General features: G+C 44.4%; 1 protein-coding gene across 3 annotated transcripts in view; it reads left to right on the top strand.

Annotated features, from left to right (window-relative positions):
* LOC130524037 (receptor tyrosine-protein kinase erbB-4-like) overlaps positions 1-20,628 on the top strand; it is a 173,900-nt gene that overhangs the window by 132,176 nt on the left and 21,096 nt on the right. For all 3 annotated transcript variants that reach the window (XM_057029746.1, XM_057029737.1, XM_057029755.1), the window contains 8 exons: positions 1,053-1,185; positions 3,781-3,874; positions 6,701-6,855; positions 7,991-8,035; positions 9,794-9,926; positions 11,486-11,608; positions 12,849-12,947; positions 15,829-16,014. In XM_057029746.1, the coding sequence (XP_056885726.1) occupies positions 1,053-1,185; positions 3,781-3,874; positions 6,701-6,855; positions 7,991-8,035; positions 9,794-9,926; positions 11,486-11,608; positions 12,849-12,947; positions 15,829-16,014 (968 nt within the window). The remainder of the gene's footprint in view (positions 1-1,052; positions 1,186-3,780; positions 3,875-6,700; positions 6,856-7,990; positions 8,036-9,793; positions 9,927-11,485; positions 11,609-12,848; positions 12,948-15,828; positions 16,015-20,628) is intronic.

Here is a 20,628-nt window from a genome sequence, read left to right as displayed (position 1 = left end):
ACGGAGGTTTATACAGCTCAATTCAGTCACATACAGTCACAGGTATTGCATGTCAGCTGCTCACAGGTCCTTCGGTTTCATTCAAACAAGAAGAGAATTAAAACTGTCAGCGAAGGTGTCTTGTTGGTTCCCTGTTTTGATTCAACTCTGCTTCTGATAATGAAGAAAGGGAAGCAGGGAGCTCCAGCTTCACCCCTCTCTTCATTTCATTAACCTTAACTTTTCATTAGTTAATTTGAATCTGTAACTTTTTTTTTATCCCATTTGGTTCCTTGTTTTCTAAAATTCACTGTTTTGGGGGTGGGGGGGGTTGATAATCAAAGAGACATCCATCTTCTCTCCAAGCACACGGATCTCTGGGTGTTACTGATGAGGCCGGGAGGCTGAAAACAGCAGCACTCTGTCTCCTGTGATCATACTTGGATGGCTGCTGTGTCACATATGAAAAGAAAAACAGTCTTTCAAACTCAAAGACAAAAGCTCGAGCGTTGTTTGAAGCAGATGGAGGTAATAAAAGCGGACCTGCCATTCTGTGGCTGTGCTGCTCTGCTCACTTTGTTTCTATAATGCTCACATCGCTGCTACCTTTGGAGAGCCGAGGGTTGAAGGAGAGCAAAAGAGGAGGTGTGAATAGAAGAGAAGTATCGGAGGCCGTGGGCTGGCCTTCGCCTGACGTCGCTGTATGAAAAACAGCGAAAGCAGACAAGCTTTCTTTTGCTAAGGCCGATCCAGACTGTATCAAACATGTTTTAATGGAAAAGAACCAACACAACAAGCCCCGTGTTGCCCCAGGGCTGTGGAGGAGAGAGTTTTGTTCGAGGTCATCTTCCAGTTCATCGTGGGCAATTATTACGATGCCGCTAATCTGGCTGACTGATTAGGACTAGCCTAATCCTTCAGAATGTGTTGCAGCTCTGCGTGCATCCTCCGCCGACTCCACGGCGCTCCACAGTCCAGCACAAATGCACCATCACCGTCGGTTTCGTGGGGCTGTTGTGTACGTAGGATGTAACGTTTGCCATGTGCTTCTGTCATCGTCTGTTTCACGGCAGCCAAGAAGCGCATGGTGTGTGACCCGCTGTGTTCAGGCGCAGGGTGCTGGGGTCCGGGCCCCGACCAGTGCCTCTCCTGCAAATACTTCAGCCGCGGACGAACGTGCGTGGACGGGTGCAATCTATACGAGGGGTGAGTCCCGCCTGAGCACTTCACGCACAGACATGCTGACGGGTGGCTGGAGAATAAAGTTTTTAGCCATTTTTCAACACTTTTTTATTTATTTTCCTGAGTCTTTCTGCAAAGAGCGATAGAAGCGTCGGGCCAGTGTGACCAACCTCTGTTGAAGAGAGACGAGCCAGAAAATTTAAAAAATTTAAATATTCAAATGCTTCTGACCTTGGCCACAAAGACAGACACAGACAGAAGGTGCTGATCTACTGCTGCCATTTAGGTCATCAGCAAGAAAATTAGAGTTCACTCAAACCACAGAATCAGGCTTTACCTGGAAAAAACCTGGAGCAGGACCAGGCTGATATAGGAAGACCCTCGTGCTGCTAGGAGAGGGAAGAAAGGAGTGCAGGAGGGAAGAACAGAAAGAGAAACAGAACAGAAACATACGTCATATGTGCAGATGCTCTTGGTCAGACGTGTCGTTTGTTATCCTGAAGATTTAAAACTGAGGGGCTTATGCAGCACCAACATGAGAAGATCATGAGAATGAGAGATGTGATCTGAAAAATAGGCAATAATAGGATTGAAGGCATTATTTTCCCATTATCAAGTCCAAACCGCATTAAAAGATCTATATTTCACAAGTGAAAAGCATGCAGGAAGTTGTTGAGACATCTTCTAAAGTGTTATTTTTCTGGCATCATCAGACTTTCCTCCATGAAGGTTAGCAATGCAACAGATCAAACTGATTTCTTTATCAAGTGCTTGACAGAAGCCCTGCGGGATTCCTCCAGACAGGTTTCAGGAATGAGAGGCAGCAATACAATGCGATCAAAACAAGGACAAAGCGTCAGCTGATGAATGGCAGCAGCAGAACCGCGGTGACGTGACCGAACGCCATCAGAACTTATCCCTCCTCGTTAGTTTTATTAATTAACATCGATTAACATCGAGGAGCCCAGGGGGTGAGAAGAGCAATTTAAGATGCTGCGGTAACTTTTGGTTGTAAATGGAACCACCTGCTGTGTGAAGACGACGGCAGCCTGACGCCTCGTGGGAGCTGACAGGACGACGTTCGCTCACGTTTCCCTTCACTTCTTTGACTTTGAGCCCCAGAACTGCAAAGATTTTGGTTGTAGTTAAAATAGTGCCGCCGGCCGTATTTGGAGCTGTGCCGACAACCAGAAGTCGCTGTCAGGGCAGGGGGGCTAGGCGTGTCACTGCGTGTCACAGTCAATGCTTGCGCACGGGGCCACGCCCTGCCTACCTGTCCGTCCACCCACATCCACCACCCACAATGGCAGCCGGCACGATCCGCATGACCCGAATACGGAGCTTCAGGGGTCGTTCACACCCCCCCCACACACACCAACCCCACTTTCCCTCAGTTCCGCACTCTTCACTCTATCAGATTTCATCATCAGGAAACCCCCCTTTTTTGGCACATGCTCATATTTCATAAGTAAATCAAATATTCACACTGCTCTGCGCTTCACAGTTTCTAACAGTGGTAACATGAGTTAAATATGAGCCAAAAAGATGTTGAGGCAGAAATTCAACAGTTCCAGTTAGAAATGCAGGTGGATTTAGGTGTTTCAGTTGCAGATAATGTGAGATTAATGAAATGAAGGGTCCTCTTTCGTGTAAGAGTATTTGTATTTTTCCATGACAGCAGAAAGCTGCGGAGCTCCACGCTGAGGCCTTTAATTCATTAATGTCAGTGATATCCTTCAACGACCCTGCAGCATTTATTATTTTATCCAGCACACGGCCAGACAAAGCCTCATCTCCCCTGCCTCCTGGAAGGTTTTATGAAGGCCAGATGAAGCATAATTAATACTAATTCGATTTACACCCCGCTGGGACCATGTTCCCCCCCCCCACCTCTGCTGCTATGAATGAACATTGTGTTTTCCATCAGAGAGCAGAAAGCGGGAGCCCAAAGTCGCTCCTCTTGTCCTGCAGCGACAAAGGCGGAATGCCAACTCAGCCCAACCGGGGTCACATTTAATGACTTTTCCAGGCCACTCCGGTGTTCCGCTTTCTAAGAGGATCACAGAAACAGAATAACAAGGCACACGATTCAATTGATTTAAAATAAAAAACACAAAAAACACAAAAAGGCAAAATTTCCACTGGCCGCAAGATGCTCAGCAGCGACTGTCCTCCAACGCGGACGCGGTCCCAGTGTCCACTCAGAAGATGGACGCTGGGACCGCGTCAGCAGCAGAGGTTTTGTGCGTTACTGAATATCGTACTGACTTTTGGGATCCTCTCAACGTGGGTTTATGTCCCTTTGCTGCCAGTCAAATGACCTCTTATGATCTGAGTTTACCAGAGTTATAAACTGGATTTGGTCTTAATTATTCCTCTCTTATTAGCATTTCATCTTCAAATTCTTATTGAACTTGACCTTTGACCTGAGTTTCAGGATTAGCTTCACCTGGATGCAACATTTTGGTTTAAAGTGAATATTGCCACTCTCAAAAGCCGTGCTAGTCAAAAAGAGTCATGTTATTGGTCTATTTTACCCAGATATGTTGCCCTTAAATTCCTTTCATCCCTCTGTCTTAACCCTTCTCTGCACCCGTTCCGGACTTTTCTCCGACTCAGGGAAATCCGAGAGTATGCCAACGAGTCGGTTTGTGTGGAATGCGATGGCCAGTGCGAACTTGCAGATGACGACTCTCTGACCTGCCACGGTCCGGTAAGTCTTCTCCGCCTCCGCTGGTGACACTGTGATTTATTCTTGGTAAATAAAGTCTCTGTCAATTATAACTTTATTATTTATTATTATAACTTTATTGATCAACCAAAACGGAACAAGGCTGAAAACAAAATTATTGTGCTCATGATTTATGTAACTAAAGGAGACTGCTGTGAGTTTATGAGTTTGTGACTGATAATAATGTGAGATACAAACTGTAAGTCATGATAATTGATAATGACTGACTTATAATGACTGACAACTCAAGGCTGTGCTGATAAAGATGGTGGATGATGTACTGGGTGCTCAATTAAGAGTTTAAATTTAACAGCATGAATTCTAATTTAACTGAAGGGTAAACTTACATGGTCTATCATCTTGCTTATTATTCATACCTCTAATCCTGCTTTCTAGAGAAAAGGGTTTAGGTTAGGGTTAGGTCTGGTCTGGTCTGGTCTGGTCTGGGCTAGGCTAGGCTAGTGCTATGGCTAGGGTTAGTGCTGAGTCATTATCTACTACTTTGACTACTACACCTACTGATAGTATTCCTGGAGGTTGCCGAAACCAGTGTTCTTATGGTGTTCTTCATTTAATCACCCCCATTCAGATGAAGAATGTAATGAGTTTAATCAGCCACACTGTGTTCTTGACCCTCAGCTGTAATTCTGAAGGTAAAAATCAGCAGCATTCTGCAGACCTCAGTGCTAGCATTCCCACCATTTTATTCTTTGCCTCTCTTGACAAACCTCCACATTGCACGAGCCCTGAGAGATGCATCAAGGCCCTTTCAGAGGTTGTTTGGTCGCAGCTGCACATTAAAAAAATATTGCAGAAGAATCCCTGACCTTCGTTGTTGCTTCACTCGACACTCTCAGCCACACAGGGACTCAAGCGTCTGCTTACTCCTCAGAGGAGGCCTGGTCTGTCCTGCCAGTCACTCTGATTGATAAGCACAGGTCACATAGGTTGTCTATGAGCACAAAGGATTCAAATAACAAAATCCACAAGTCATATGTTTTCGTATGACCTCTGAAGTAAAATTGTTCAACTGTTTGGTGGAAAGTCTTTTTTTTTCCAATTTAAAATCTTCTGCGACTTAATTTTTGCATTAATCCTCTACAGAGAACAAGCGATCACTCTACACACGCAGTAGGAGATTCTATAAGAAAGATGCATGTACATCTCTCCTTGTGTCACTGATCACGCCTGTGTGTTGTCATGAAGCAGAATTTTTGATCCTTCTGAGTCGTGCTGTGCACTTCAAAAGATAAACGCACGCAAACGTCACCACTGACGGGACACGAGGGGGCCAATTTAAATCTGCAGCGGGGTACTTTCACCACAACCCTGCTGGAGTAGCGCTGTTGGAAACTACACACTTTAACAAACAGCTGATTTCCCTACACATTGTGGCTTATGCCTTTTATAGTATATAGATATATGCTGTAAAAATGTGAGGTTACATAAGATAGCGTTTTGCTTAATGATCAAAAGCCCTTGGCCTACGATATTGGGGAGAGGTCAAAGGTCAAAGTCCCTGTGGAATCATTGGACCGTTGTCATTTCCTGAGAAAGTCACTAAAATGCGTTCCTAACTTCCCGTCACCTCCATGGTGGAAGTAATTAGCGTTGAATGTGTGTTCACACACACGGCGGAAACAAAAGGACGTGCTTTGATATCCGGCTGTGCCCAGTCACAAGCGTGTCAGTATGCGAGGCCATGCGCATTCGCCACTTCAGTTAATGTATGGAAAAGCATTCAAACGCCTTCCTCCACTTGCCAAAGGATGAAGTGGTCATTTTTCTTTGCTATCATCTCTTTACCTTGATGACACCTTGTTTACCAAGAACACAGCATGCGCGCGCACGTGCGATTCCACTTCGCTCCTTCGTGAGACCGTCACGCACAGAGAGCGTTCCTGTCTTAATTATCTGCATCACATGTGCATAGTTGACAGGCTTGTTGATCCGACGTGTGTGTCAGTTGTTTGTCAGTGCTGATGATACGAAGACTGTCGAGCAGAGCTCTTCACCTCTATCCCACTCCTCGTCTACCTCCCTCCTCGCCTATATTAGCTCCATAAATCCCCTTCTAGGCGGATTGTTATGGTCATTGTGTGTGCTGTGAGCGATGGTTATTATCTGCCCGCTCTGCTCGCGCTGCTTTATGTGTCTCGTTGACTCCCCCCCTTCGTCCCTCATTCTCTGTCTTATTCACAGTTTATCTCGCTGGCGCTCGCTGCCTCTGCCTTTACCCGTGTTGTGCCCTAACCCTCTCCCTCCCCCCTTCACTTTTCTTTATTACTGTATAACATTTCCCTCACCCCTTCATTCCCCACTACATTCAATTTCTGTGCTCAGCCTTCTGGTATCTGTCTCTCACTCATATTTTGACTGCTGTACGGACGCAGACGCCCAAAATGGGCCCACATAACATCTCAGGAACCTGCACTTTATGAGTTATTGAGATCAAAATATTTCCTTCGATCAGTCTGCATTTATCAGTGGCTTCAGCAACACGTCATCTCTCTAAAATTGCAGGCGCACAGATGCCTCCTTCACACCTGACTTGCTGTCAGGCGCAGCTGTATATCCTGTCTAAGCAAACCTGCTAGCAAAAACAGATTAAAACTAAAAAAAAGAACCTTACTTGGAACATGTCCACCATGACTTTGATATTTCCTGCAAGCGTGCACATCACGACTCGTGAAGTTGTCATTTAATAACGTGTGTCTGCCTTTCGCAGAGGTAATTATTTTTCCACTTTAATGGCTGATGCGTGCACGAGCCGTGGCTTTACCGTCGTCCTGCTCCTCCTCTTCATAGGGACCAGAGCATTGTGAGAAATGCCTGCATTTCAAGGATGGTCCCAACTGTGTGGAGAAGTGTCCCGATGGCCTTCAGGGCGCCAACAGCTTCATCTTCAAGTATGCAGAGGCCAACAATGAATGTCATCCCTGCCACGCCAACTGCACACAAGGGTGAGTGAGTGAGTGAGTCCCAGCAAGGTCTAGTGGTCAGCTGAGGTCAACCTGCCTGAACCACACGCAGATGAAGCAAATAAAGTTTTACTGTCTGGTCCTAATGTACCATCAGGATGACTGTTTTATCACCGAGCAGGGGAGAGGCAGTCGCAGGCAGCCAGCTTCCTCGTGGTTATTAGGAGAAGCTTCTGCTGAAGTTTCCAGTTCAGCCTTGGTGGCGCCTCTAAAGGAGCCCTGAATATTCAACTCGACCATTCGTATGTGACAAACCCGCACATGTCGCAGGAAAAAGGAAGAGCAGAAAGTGACAGTGAGGAGAGTGAAAACGGGGGTCAGGGAAGAGCCTTCTCTGCTCTCCTTTCCTCAGGAGCCACTGATCTCTTTATGTAATATTCAACAAGGGCTGGATTGACATTATTTTATATTTAACTCCGTGGAGAGTTTATGTCACGTCCGTGTGTGTTATTTCCCCTCTCTTGAGTGACAGCCGGCAGCTCACTGAAGCAGAACAATGTAGCTGTAGATGGAAAACAGCAGGCTGACACTGTCACTGGTATGGCTTCATAAGCAGCTCTGAGAGACAGGAGACACGCAGGGAGGAAGGGAGGAAGGGTCCTTCCTCCATATCGGCTGCTTCCGTGCGGCCGGCGAGTTTTGCAACCACCAAATGTGTCTGCGTTTTTGGCACAGGATGCAACAAGGGCTGTTTTCTCAGGGGTGATTTATAACAAATCAACAGTGGTAAAATGAAGAAGGAGCCGTCTCTCACACTGAAGATTGAAGAAATGAAACACTTCGAGTTGAGCTTTGAAGAAAAATGAATAAAGTTCTTATTAAATAGGAAACCAAATAAAGCAGAAGGTCAAATCAAGTCAAACCTTTTTTTTAAACAGCTCAGAACACAGTTTGATTCTGTTTTCTAAAGGTGGATGTGTGAATTGTGTCAGTTTGCAAATGGTTCCTTGTTTTTTGGGTTTTGTCTATATAAGTTCAGTCAACATCAAATACCGGGCTTAAACTAAGGGAAATAAATCTTCTGGACATAAAATGGTTCCTCTATCGACCATTTGACACAGAGTTGATTCACTAAAGTCACTGTTGTAAATCTTTAACTTTGCATTTGTGTGCCCAGGTGCATTGGACCAAGACTGCAGGACTGCATTGGCTTGATGGACAGGTAACAAAAAAACCCTCACCATGTGCACACACACACACACACACACACACACACACAATGCTACAGTGACTCTTTGAATAATGGCTACTCTAAAAGCCTAAAAGATCGTTCTAAAAAGCACAGAAGGATAGAAGAGGGTGGGGGTGGATGGGCTCTACAAAGAGCTATGATAATTGGAGTGAGGGGGCGTGGCTTACTGCAGCGCTCCGATATTGTGAATAGAAAAAGAGAGAGTGAGGCCTGGCCGATGGGCACAAAGGCAGATCAGACTGCTTGGCTAAAGTAAAAGTTAAAACTGGTCGGAAAAGTTCCATCCATTAGCATTTCCTGATCATCCCGTTCCCTCTGTTGAAACATCATAACTGCCGTTACACCGTAAGATACTGAGGCTGGAGTGGAACTGTGAGCGGGGATGATGTAGCTATCTGCTGACCCATGCACGGATCAGCCCTTATCACATCTGTAGCACCTCTGGCCAGGATGCAGCAGGAGACACCAGGCTGACTCCCTGCGCAGAAGGAGCTCTGTAGGCCCGCTGCTTAATCTGTTACCTGTTAAAGGTGTTGGAGCACCACCGAAAGTGGATTATCAGGAACACATGATTACACTAAGCCTCCGAAGGCCACGGTTTTGCCTGGTATTAACATGGTTCATTCTTATGGATTGTGTGCCTATCTGATCAAGACGGATTAATCACTTCCTGTCACTTATGTAATACATTAATCTGATAAAACTAGCACGCAGTACCTCATCTAGCAGGCTCTAATTTGATGTTATCGTCACCATTCAAGTCATCATCCGTACTGACGTCTTGTTCCCCCCTTGCTTGAAATTGGTTCTGCGTAGCATTTTCAGCTTGCAAGTCCTTCAGTGATGTAAAACCATGGAAATGAATGTGTTCCCTCATATCGCTGGCCTTCACCTAAGGCAACGCGATCTTTAGAAGCGTAGGTTTTATATAGGTTTCGAATGCTGCTGGGACTTGCGATGAATCAGAGACCTCGTCAATGCATGTATGTCTTGAATATACAATACATGCGACGTGCTGCAGGGGTCAAAGGTCAATGCCAGTGTCAGTCACATGAAAGCTGTCGACTGGGTCGGCCTTTTGTGCTGCTTGGCCGAGGCTGTAAGAATACTTTCTAAATATGTTTCGCAGCTTCATCTACATCTCCAGGGGCTTTTTGATCATCCCACGTTGACCATCCAGTTATCCATGCTCCGGCATCTCCCTCGTGTCCGAACCATCGATTCTAACCACGGCGAACATGATGTAGAGTTTCAGCACAGTTCAGACTTAATTAGTCAGCTCTCTCCAGTGGTCATTGTCTCTGATGGCCACAATAACACGTCTGAACTCCGCACAAACCCATCCAAGCGATCAGCTCCTTTCATATTACAGGCGTGCAGATGTTCTCCCGCTCTGGGCAGAATGCTGACATCAGCAGATCATGAAAGGTGTCCTGTATATGTTGGCGTATCAGAACCATTTCAAGTCAGTTTGATCACATCAATGAAACCCCCAAAAAGGGGGTGAGGAGTCTGAGGAGCTGGGCAGCTGGCAACAGTCTTTATATAAATGAGGTCAATGATTAGCATGTGCACGTTCTGTCGCTGAATTTGAGAAACCAGAAGTGAGTAACTACACTCACAGCACCCATTTGGAGCTCTGTGTGTTTTTACTGATTTTTAATGACTCCCCTTCTGACTTACTGTACAACTGCTCCCTCTCCCCCCGCTCTCCTTTTGTTTCTCCAGAACCCCTCTGATTGCTGCAGGAGTGATTGGTGTCCTCTTCATGGTTGTGATCTTGGTTCTGAGTGTAGCCGTGTCAGTGCGACGCAAGAACATCAAGAAGAAGAGAGCACTCCGCCGCTTCCTGGAGACAGAGGTGAGCAGTGGAGCTCCAGCCAGCGATGCCCTGCGAGCTATTTTCATGTTGATGAAAATTAGTTTTTCTACACTGTAGCTCGTTTTCCATAGGTAGACCAACATTAGCCACTCCTCCATCCCTCTCTTCAACCAAAAAGTCTTTTCTCATCCACGTTAGATGGCAGATGTGTACCAGAAGTGAAAATCTGCCACCAGAAGACTGTGAATGGTTGACAAGAACAGGGCATCGGGGTTATTCCCACTTTGCCGATGTGCATCCACATCTAAGATTAAATAAAAGAAGACTGAAAAATGGAGAGCGTAGAGTGAACCTTCCTGTCAGAGGCTCAGGTGTTGCCATTGCATGTGGGAGGGGTGGCCTGGGCTGAGGGGAGAGAACGTGCCATTAGAGCGAGGAGAAAGCACTCTTCTTTTTTTGATTATATAAAAAGAGCACCTTATCCAACACATTTGTGCATTAGATGACATGTGTCTACATTGAGAACCAGGCCTCGATGCACGGTTTCATCACTTTTCAGCCCACAAGTGTCAGTGAAGTGCCAGCTGATGGTGTCTCTAATGACAAAATAGCTCTGATTTGGCTCATTGTTGCACTTCATATTTTTCTGTAGCCATGATGCACTGCAACACTCTCCAATCACCTCTATTTCTGGTTTCTTACACACATTTTAATGTAGTAGAGCGCGTGATCAGCTCCTCTCCGGTTGCCTTTCAGTGGCTGTTTGTTGCATTAGCCGCTGGACAGCTCCCAGCTTCTGTGTGTCTTCAGCACCACGGCTGGTGGACAGCTCCCAGCATCAGGGGACGTGTGAGCCGTGAGACACGTGTGTCAGCTGTCTCACGCGTGTATCGAGGCTCTCCCTTCTTGTTTTCGCCCTGAAAAAGCTGTTTGGTTATTCCGATTAAAATGAAGGAGGGTTATTCCTTTTTTTTTTTTAAATCAAGCGGTAAATGCGAGCCAGAGGGACCAAATCTGCCAACCACAGCCAGACTGATTTACACCCTCCATTTTCCCCTCTCTGCTCCCTCCTCTAATCTTCCACTCCTTCCCTAATTCCCCTCATATTGCTCCCTCTCTTTAGCATCTACATGGTAATTCTGCGGCTCTCCTCCTCATTGTTTTTTTCCTGCAGTCCACTCTCGCACTCCACATCTTCCCTCATAGTTTTATCCCTCTCTGGCTATTAAATCTGTTCCCTTTTCCACTCGCACAGTAATGAGACAGAAAAATGTCAACAGCCGTTCACGCTCCACAATTATTTGCCTGCCCCCTCTCTCTTTCCATCTCGCTCCTTCTCCTTCTATATCCTTTGTCCACTTTGTTCAGCTAATGAATTTTGCATTTGATAATCTCAAACAGCAAAGACCGCAATAGTCAGTGTTTATTTTCTGTCTCTCCTTAAGAAAATGAATTTTAAAATTCATCTGCACTTATGAACATCCTGTGTTTCCCATGATCCTCAGTTGATGGCTGGAGGGATGCAGTCCTTTACTGTCCCTACAAGCACGAGGTTGTGTTGAACGTGAATGATCCTCATTGTCTGGATGTGTTTTCAGCTCGTGGAGCCTCTCACGCCCAGCGGAACAGCACCAAACCAAGCACAGCTGCGCATCCTGAAAGAAACAGAACTGAAAAGGGTTAAAGTCCTCGGCTCCGGGGCGTTTGGGACTGTTTACAAGGTAAAACAGCACAGGAGCATTGGACCATAATGATATTTTGTACCCCAGACACACAAATCTTCTTCTTCTAAAATTTAAGGTCAGATTTCCCATTTTGAGATCAGATAAAAGGAAGACAGAAGCAAAAGACTGCGAGATCATTAAAGAGAGGAAATGAGACACAAAGCTGGAGGCATGGGATGAAAAGAATAAGAAATAGATGACACCAGGACCCCTGAGGTTGCACTTAAAAGAGAGGTCATCACCAGTGTGATTATTGGTTCAAGGAGGGATGGAGAATAGCAGCGTTGGGATTAAAAATGCCTTTTTTTTGGTCAGTGAACTTGTCAGTTTTCTATTCGGGGATCCATTTAAATTTAAAATTGTTGGGGTCAGGGGTTTGACAGAAGAAGAACTTGTGTCCTCGTTCAAAAGAACTCCTTGCAAAATTTCTCTGGGGCATCTTTAAGTAGAGACATCGCAGGATATTGAGTCCACTCCGAATCTCTCAGGTCATCCTACTCCAGGAGAGACCTGGAAAGTGCTTAAGGCTGCTTCCTCTCATCCGCTTTTCTTCCACACTTCACGCTACTGAGGAAAGTTTAGCCACCAAGGAAAGATGGCAAAAACAACTCATCACAGAACAGGCGAAATTACCAGTCAAGTGCGTCGATCACAGGAGAATTTAAAAGTGGTGCATTAGTTTCCTTATCAATTAAAAAAGGAGCATAGAGGAGATGTTGTTTTATTAACATTCAAGGATTCATTTATGCATAAATACACCAGAATGGGAAACAGCTGCTGCTTATGAGGAAAATAGAGTAATAAACTTAACATACAAACTATTTTGGATTGTTTTGCAAAGTCGTTTTAAGGAATGACACAACTTTTGTGTTGTTGTTTATAGATGTAAGTCGTGGTTGTGCTGTGTTTTGGGGGTCCGCAGCAGATGTGACTTTGCTTTAGTGCAGTCAGTGACGCTGTTGCGTGACGAATGGTGGGTTGATGTAGCCACGGAATGGTGAGAAAGGTTCGGCAAAGTTATGAAATAAAATCATTGAAAATGTCAAGCGGTGCTTTATTTAATGCTTCGAAAATATGGTCGTCAGTCAATTACTGGAATGCAGTCTGAAATTATGCCCTTCGGAATGATTGCAATGACTCAAAGACACTGAGTCTTTGAGAAGTCGGTCTTTTATCCCCCAAAAAAGGATTTTTTAATAACACATTTAATAACACATCTGTTTGTGTGTTTCTTTAGGGGATTTGGGTCCCAGAAGGGGAGAAGGTGAAGATTCCTGTAGCCGTTAAAATATTAAATGAAGCAACGGGACCCAAGGCTAACGTGGAGTTCATGGATGTAAGTATCCCGGAAAAAAATGATGATGTGGATGTTCTGCTGGCTCGGCCCAGATATGAGGGCAGGCTGCTGGAACATGTTGGAATAAACCCTGGAGGAAGACGAAAACAACAAAAAACCTTTTCTGTTTCAACGGAAGCTCAAAAGTCATAATTTGGACTAGTTCATAGCAAGAGGGAGGGTCCCCAGGAAGCCTACAGTGCGCACACACACACACACACACACACCACACACACACACACCACACACACACACACACACACACACATCGTGTAAGAGGCTCCCGGCACAGTGCGGAAGACCCCATTTATAAAACATTCACAGCTGATTTCATTTCAAAAGGAGAAGTGAAAAATTTAAATTATTACCCTGTGATGATGCAACGCAGATGAAATAACCCCCATCAACACGCGCAGACACGCACACATACACTCCCAGTGAAAGTGACCCAATTGCACTCCTGTTTTGCATACTCCATGACGCCCTACAAGGGAGCGTTTTGACTCGCTGGTGTTGGGACTTTGAAACGAATATCTTACAACCTTTCCTGTGTTTGACTCAAATGGACTCTGAGGGGTTTTCTGACAACATGAGAGCCCCAAACCAGCGCTGGTAAGATGACAGATTGGTGGACAAAACAGGTGACTCGCCTCCGTGAAGGCAAAATAGGCATAGATGATTACAACGGATTACTGAAGCTTACCAGGCAAAGGATTCCTACAATAGCTGCTATTAATTAAACATATAAAGCACATAAGTCGGTGCTACATGGCCGTAGATGTATTTTCCTGGAATAGCCTTCATGTTTATGAACTTCAGTCGTGCCAATATTGATTGATTGTGGAGCAGCCGGGGGCTCGTCTTGGGCTCTGGGGAACATTAATGTGAGAGAAGAGTGGCATTTCTATGCTTTATATTGCTGTGTTTTCACAGCTAGACTGGGAATTCTTACTGGTGACCTTCTACCTCTTGGCCCCACCAGGTTGCCACTCGCTGTTTAAATAATGTCATAGAGAATTGATTGTCCTCGTGTGTGTGTGTGTGTGTGTGTGTGTGTGTGTGTGTGTGTGTGTGTGTGTGTAGCCAAATGTTGCATGTGTCTACTGATTTTATTTGTCCCTCCAGGCCACCAACGCTGGGTTATATCAATGAAATGAAAACACAAAATATTAATTTTAAGGAGCAATTAACTTGACAGTCTCCGTCATGCCGCGCGACACTGGAAGGTGTTTACAGGCAGCTGCCAGAAGTCAAGAAAGAGGTCTCTAAAGACCGCAGACCACATTTAAGATGCCTCTAGAAATTACGATTTTATTGAATCATTTAGTCATAGAACAGATGCCTCCACTCACTTCAGCAAATTACTGGAAAAAGTCCAACTATTGTTTTACCATAGATGGAACCAGGTTTGACCTGGATCCCAGTATCTGCACAGAAGACGATAATATTTAATAAGACCTAAATGTACGTCCATGTGCACATTTGTTTATTCATTAGCAGCTAAACACCAGCTACATGTTTCACCGTCTTCTGAACGCAGGAATCACAATCAAAGCCAAAATAGGATGAGTCCTTGTGTTACGTCCTTGAAATTAACATTTAGCAACACTGATGATTATGAACCTGCCTGGTTCCCCTGAGTTTGGGGAAAAGATTGTCTTCTGATATTTCTTCATTAATAGTTTTCTCTGTAATGAGTTTGAAACAGGCCACAGAACACAAATGAAGCGAGCAGAGTTGAATCTAAGGCTTGATCCTAGCGCCTCGCAAACAAACATATACTGATGTGTTAACCTTTGACTTGTGGGGTTATATGATAAATGAATCGGGGTGAGCGTGCTCAGGATTGGATTTGCATTAATTCTTTGGGTTTATGCTCAAACCCTCCTTTTTGGCGTATTAATGCGACTTCAGTCTGATAAATGCAGGCATGCAGTTCGGGACAGAAAGGTCACGCTCGTCACTTTTTAAGTGTGTTGCAAAGCTACACGTGGATGGATTTCACATTATAGCTCCATTTTAATAGCACTTTACTTATCACTTCATGAATTACCCCATAATCATTTCTGCAGGGGCGACCTTGAGAAAAATGTTAATACTGCCCCATTTTGATAGATTCGTGCTTCGAAATTAGTGTATTTATCAAGTATTTCTCCCTCTGACAAGGCAGTTTCTAAAAGTTCTACAGATTTATATTCTGATGTAATTAGGTAAGACACGTCTAGATAATTTAAGAAGAAATACAAAAAAAAGTGCCCCAGAAATGACTCATGTCTTGTGATGCATGTGAAAATCCTGCTCTGACCGGAGTTTTCGTATTAGGTGGAGCCCCTCCCCCCATACCGTACATCTGGATGTATCAAGCTAACCCACAATCAGTGTTCTCACTCGGTGCACATGCGTGTTTGATGGATCGTTCATAACGGGTGGCGACTGTGGAACATCCAGAATGATGAATCCAGATGTTTTCATCCGCTGTTGCTCTAATGAAGCAACACAAAGACACACGCTGGTGAATTATGATCATTTTTAGCTGTTAGGAATAATTCAGACAGCCCCGGTCTTTGAGGCTTTTCAGTGCTTCCTGTGTAACATCACTGCTCACTTTGTGAGAAATGCCATCCTTACAGAGAAATGATCTTCAGTTTTCAGTTCACACAATTAGGTTTTAGAGTTGTTGGAACATCTGAAATGTGTCTTTTCATTGGAAACACAATACAACCTACTTAAGCATCCCGCTACCTTCTCAATAAGCTACCTAGGCTGGTATTTGAAAAACTAGAAATATTCTTTCAATGTTTTTCCATAAAGCACTGTATTTCATCTTTTCAAAGCCATAATCGGTCCCCAATGCAGTTTAAATGTTCTTGGGTCTCAACAGGAGGCCCTCATCATGGCTAGCATGGAGCACCCCCACTTGGTCCGCCTGCTGGGTGTCTGCTTGAGTCCCACCATCCAGCTGGTCACGCAGCTGATGCCTCACGGGTGCCTGCTCGACTACGTCCACGAGCACAAGGACAACATTGGGTCCCAACTGTTGCTCAACTGGTGTGTCCAGATTGCCAAGGTAAGACTGGGAGAGAAGGTCACTGCTTAGTTGATTTGCTAACTGACTATTTGGTCTGGTGTTTACAGACTGACAGAATTCTGAAAAGGCTGTTTTTGTCTCAGGGATGTTGCTGCAATATTGTCTTTGTCCAATTGCCCAGAGATTTGTGAGTTGTGTTGCTGAGTTGTGTTGCTGCCTTGTCTCAGCAGTTACATTATGCACTGTTGGAAGAGGGACAGATAGAAAAACAGGACAGGTCTCCCCAAATGTGGGGACATTCCAGTGCGAGGCTAGCACTGGCCAGCCACCAGGAGAGCCGGATCACTGACACTGCCAGACGGATGCCAGGCACTTACAGGCTCTTTGAAGAATCTATAATGTGACCATCAGTCCAGGGAAACCACCACTTACTGTCCTTATTGTTTACTGGTCCTCACAGCTCATTGGGTGGATATTAGCGACCTGCTCAAGCTTTCATACTTTGATGTGAAAACAACAATGCGCCGGTGTCCCGCACGCCCGGCAGTGACCTCTTACTGTTTTTCACCCACATTATGCGTAAATGGTGCTCTTCACATTTGTGTTTGAGTATCCTTGATGTCAACTTCAAAGCTCATAAATCCACAAGTGCTGCAGTCCCAGGCTCAATATCAATATCACTGACAAATATTTCAGCTGCCGTCGTTGGCAAAATCCGAGGTTGGTTGTACTCCCCCACAGGGAAGATATTTAACCATCAATTGATCGATAGGGCTCAACTGCAATTATATATATACAGTATATATATAAAATCTCATCATGATGTCAACCCATGCTGTGTAACGCAAATACATTCACCGTATGAAATTAATCACAGAAATTACTCAGTAGGGGGAAAATGGCTGCTGATTGGCTGCTGCACAGTCATAAATCCCCGCCTGCTGTGATCAGTTGTCAACATGTGGGTATGTATTAATCATAAGGGGTAGATATTGAGATGTATTATGTTTATTATATAGGTCTCATGCACGTTTCTAGTCTCAGGGGAAATGTTCCTCCTTCACATTGTTGCCATGAACAAAAGTGTAAAACCGACACATTACTTTACCTCAACGGCAGCAGTAAATTGGACCACAGACCCCATCCACAGCGCTCATTATAATTTAGCCCCAGCCCCAGTCAAACGTCGCTCCTGTGGGTTAATGCAGCCTCTTCATCGTGCCTCTGCACATCAGTTCACCGCAGCTCTTCCAGGGCTCTGCAGGCTCCTGCAAATGACAGGGCTCCAAACACAGGCAGCGTCCCTGTGGCCCTCCCTCTCTGTCATGGCCACCATCACACTCATAGATTATTAATGGAGTCGTCCACCTCCAGCGTCATACTAATGAGTGGATTCATTAAAGTGCCTGCACATGCAGGGGGCCCTTGCCACAGAAGGGTATATATTCCTTATCCTGTTTAATCTTCCTATGTGCCCCTATTAAATCATATTCTCCTCAGCATGTCAGCCCGTTTTGAGAGCCTTCTGTTGTGGCACATGTATGATATCAAGTGTTTGACTCCAGATCGTTTAGACCAGTTTTACTCAGGTTTAATCAATTTCACATTCCATGCGCTTCAATAAATGACTGCTGCACCAGCTAGAAAAAATAAATGATTCAAAGGATCTTCAATTAAATGCTTTAAGCAGCACTGCAACTCACAGTTCCTGTGCTTAACTGGCTTTTGATTCATAATAGAACCTCTTTTGATATTTTTTGAACCAGTGCAATGACTCGCTAGGATCCTTGTGACATCTTGCAGCCTCGCTGAGAGGGAGGGACCAGTTCTGAGCGACAGCAGGTCTTTAATCCACATATGATGAGAACAAAAAGTTGTTTGGTGTCTGTGGGGGACAGTGGTGGTCAAAGGGGAGCCGCAGGTGATAGAAAAGCTGATGTTTTACACAGTTTTAGGCACTGTGGTGTCAGGAAAAAGGAGAGATCTGGTGACCTATAATGACCCTCAGCAGTGTCCAATCTCCAGGGTCAAACAGAGGTTAGATTAGGGAGCAACTGACATTTTTGGTTTAGGCGTGCAACAGGATAGCATTCGTTTGGCTGAAGGGTTCTGTTGTCCATCACTAAAGCAACCCAGAATAGTCACGAGTATTGAATGAAACTTTACCTGAAAGAATTTGGTATCACATCTTTTCCAAATAAACTTGCACGTATCACCTTGACATTGCACGACAAACACAACTATTTGGACTAACTGCAGATGTGTCGTTGGTCTCTCCCCTCAGATTCCACCTTTTAGGAAGTTTGAAAATAACTCGAGCAGATGTCTCTGGATTACCAGGCAACATCTCCTTTGATATTAGCCTTTAACAATTTGACAGCTTGTGTTTGTTTGGGTGTTTTTAATAATATCTTAAAGCTAGTGTCTTGTGCATGAGTGTGTGCCTGCGAGTGTGCGTGAGTGCGTGCCTGTGTGTGTGTGTGTGTGTGTGTGTGTGTGCGTGCGCGTGCATGGATGGGTGTACATCTCAGGGCGATATCTCTATGTAAACAAGACAGTGCATACATGACACCCTCTTACCCCCAGGGGTCTTTCTCTCTCTTTACTTTAGTATTCACTTGTTTGCTGCTCCTCACCATGCAGGAAGCACCAGCGCTCATCTCGCTGTGTCTTTTGCTGCTCTGAACATTATGCAGTTATCCTCATGTTGTTACCAGCTGCAAGAATAAAAGATGGCAAATGTTGCTGCCGATTGTCGTTTTAGACTTTGTAACATCCTGTACACTTTTAGAAGTGTACAGCTTTTCCTGACTGGAGACTCCAGGACTGAAAGATTCAACATGTTAAACCACCATAAGATGTAGCTCAGGGCAAATAAAGCCTGCAGGGAAATCAATGCGATTACATCAATAATACGCATATTTTGCTCAAGAAATGTGATGTTACTGTTGAGGAACAACGGTAACCTCATGGATTCTCGGAATTGTTACTGGTTATAAATTAAAAAATTAAATGTATGAAGGAAAAGCAAACGTATTGTATCACTTACAGGAAACCTTGAGGTGTTGTTTGATGTGTGTTTCTGCTTTGCCTGCAGTCGAGTAGCAGCATTCAAAATAAAACAGCGTAGCGCAGCGTGCTACATCATTAAATGTGTGATTACATATGGGGCCCAAAATGACAACAGTTTTATTCTCTGTAATGACTTCAGAGGACAGCTTTACATGTGGAAATCAATGGTGTTTTTTTAATGTTAAATAACGTGGCTGTGACACAGAGTCAAATTTATCGGCACTTCAAGCTCAGACTGGCCATCAGATAACACAGCTCAACTTCCTGTTGGAGATACTGGTGGTGGTGGCGATGGGGGGGGGTCTCTCAGCTGAAGTTCAGACTTAATCTGATGCTCTTTGGTGTTAAACAAGGGAGCCGACTTGTCTCAGCTATCTGATTAGAACAACTCTTGGACACTTGCAACATTTCTCACTTGGTTGCTTCATAAAATTCCCCAGACAGAGAAAAGAGAGAAGGAAAAGAACATTTTGGCCACCATATTCAGGTTTTCTTCCACCAGGTCACCGTTTCTGTGGTAACCACAGCGTGATCTGAGTGACTCACAGACAGTGAAGAGGGAAAACTTCATGCTGTTGTTGCAACAGGGATGGAGAGGACAGTTCCCCTGACTGTTTTCATTTAAAAACCACATTTAGAAACAACCAGACAGACAGACCACAACAGATCAAATTAAGGACTTAATAAAAACCATTAAAGAAAGTTAAAGATTTAATAAATACTTAAAAAAAAAAACACATATCTAAATGTTAAAATTCATCCTAAAGCAGACTGGAATCCAGTCCAGGGAGGCCAGAGCTGGTGTTGCTTGATAAATAATTTTAGAGTTTCCTATCCTTCTGTATCTGCTGGGAGCTTTTTTGAATAGGCGAGTAAGCCCTCTCTCTTCTCAACAATCTTGGGTTGTTTTCCATCTTCTGACCACAGCTGTGGTAAAGATGCAGTAACACGTGTTCTCTGTAGGTTTGTCAGTACAGATTTCCCCTGATAGTGCAAATCCACACAATCAGTTAATTAGGATTCGGTTATTTGTTTTTAGTAATGGCAAAGCCATTGTAAGGATGTAATAACTTCATTAATTTGTAATGCTCTCATTTGTAATAAAGATTGTTTATGATGTGGTTTATGTGACAGAAACTTTCATAGCTTCTTGTTTTTGTAATTGAAACTGTCCTGATTCTGGAAGCATGACTTGACTAATGCATGTTTTACCAAAGACACATCCTCAAATTGTGTTCATGTACTCAGCCTATAGTTGTGTTGAAGGAAATAATGTCGCCGCAGTAATAATGCAGACATTCAGCAAAGTTAGGATGGGGGGGGCAATCAAAGTCAAGTACAACCAACCATTCAACCTATTAATGATGGCAGCCTCTCAGCGTTCTGGTTCAGTGCAGTAAACAATGAAATACTTCACAGCTGTGAACTCACGTAGCCGTCTGAGGGCAGGTTAAGTTTCTCTGCGTATGCATGCAGACTCACTCCATCTGCTCCTTTTTTTCCTTCACCCCTTAAATAGGACTTGTAATGTTTTGGAATCCTGAAATTCCAACATTTTTCATCTGCATATCTAAGAGGTCA

The sequence above is a fragment of the Takifugu flavidus genome, chromosome 1, assembly GCF_003711565.1.
Source record: "Takifugu flavidus isolate HTHZ2018 chromosome 1, ASM371156v2, whole genome shotgun sequence".
Lineage (NCBI taxonomy): Eukaryota > Metazoa > Chordata > Actinopteri > Tetraodontiformes > Tetraodontidae > Takifugu > Takifugu flavidus.
This window is presented reverse-complemented; position numbering and strand designations above follow the sequence as displayed.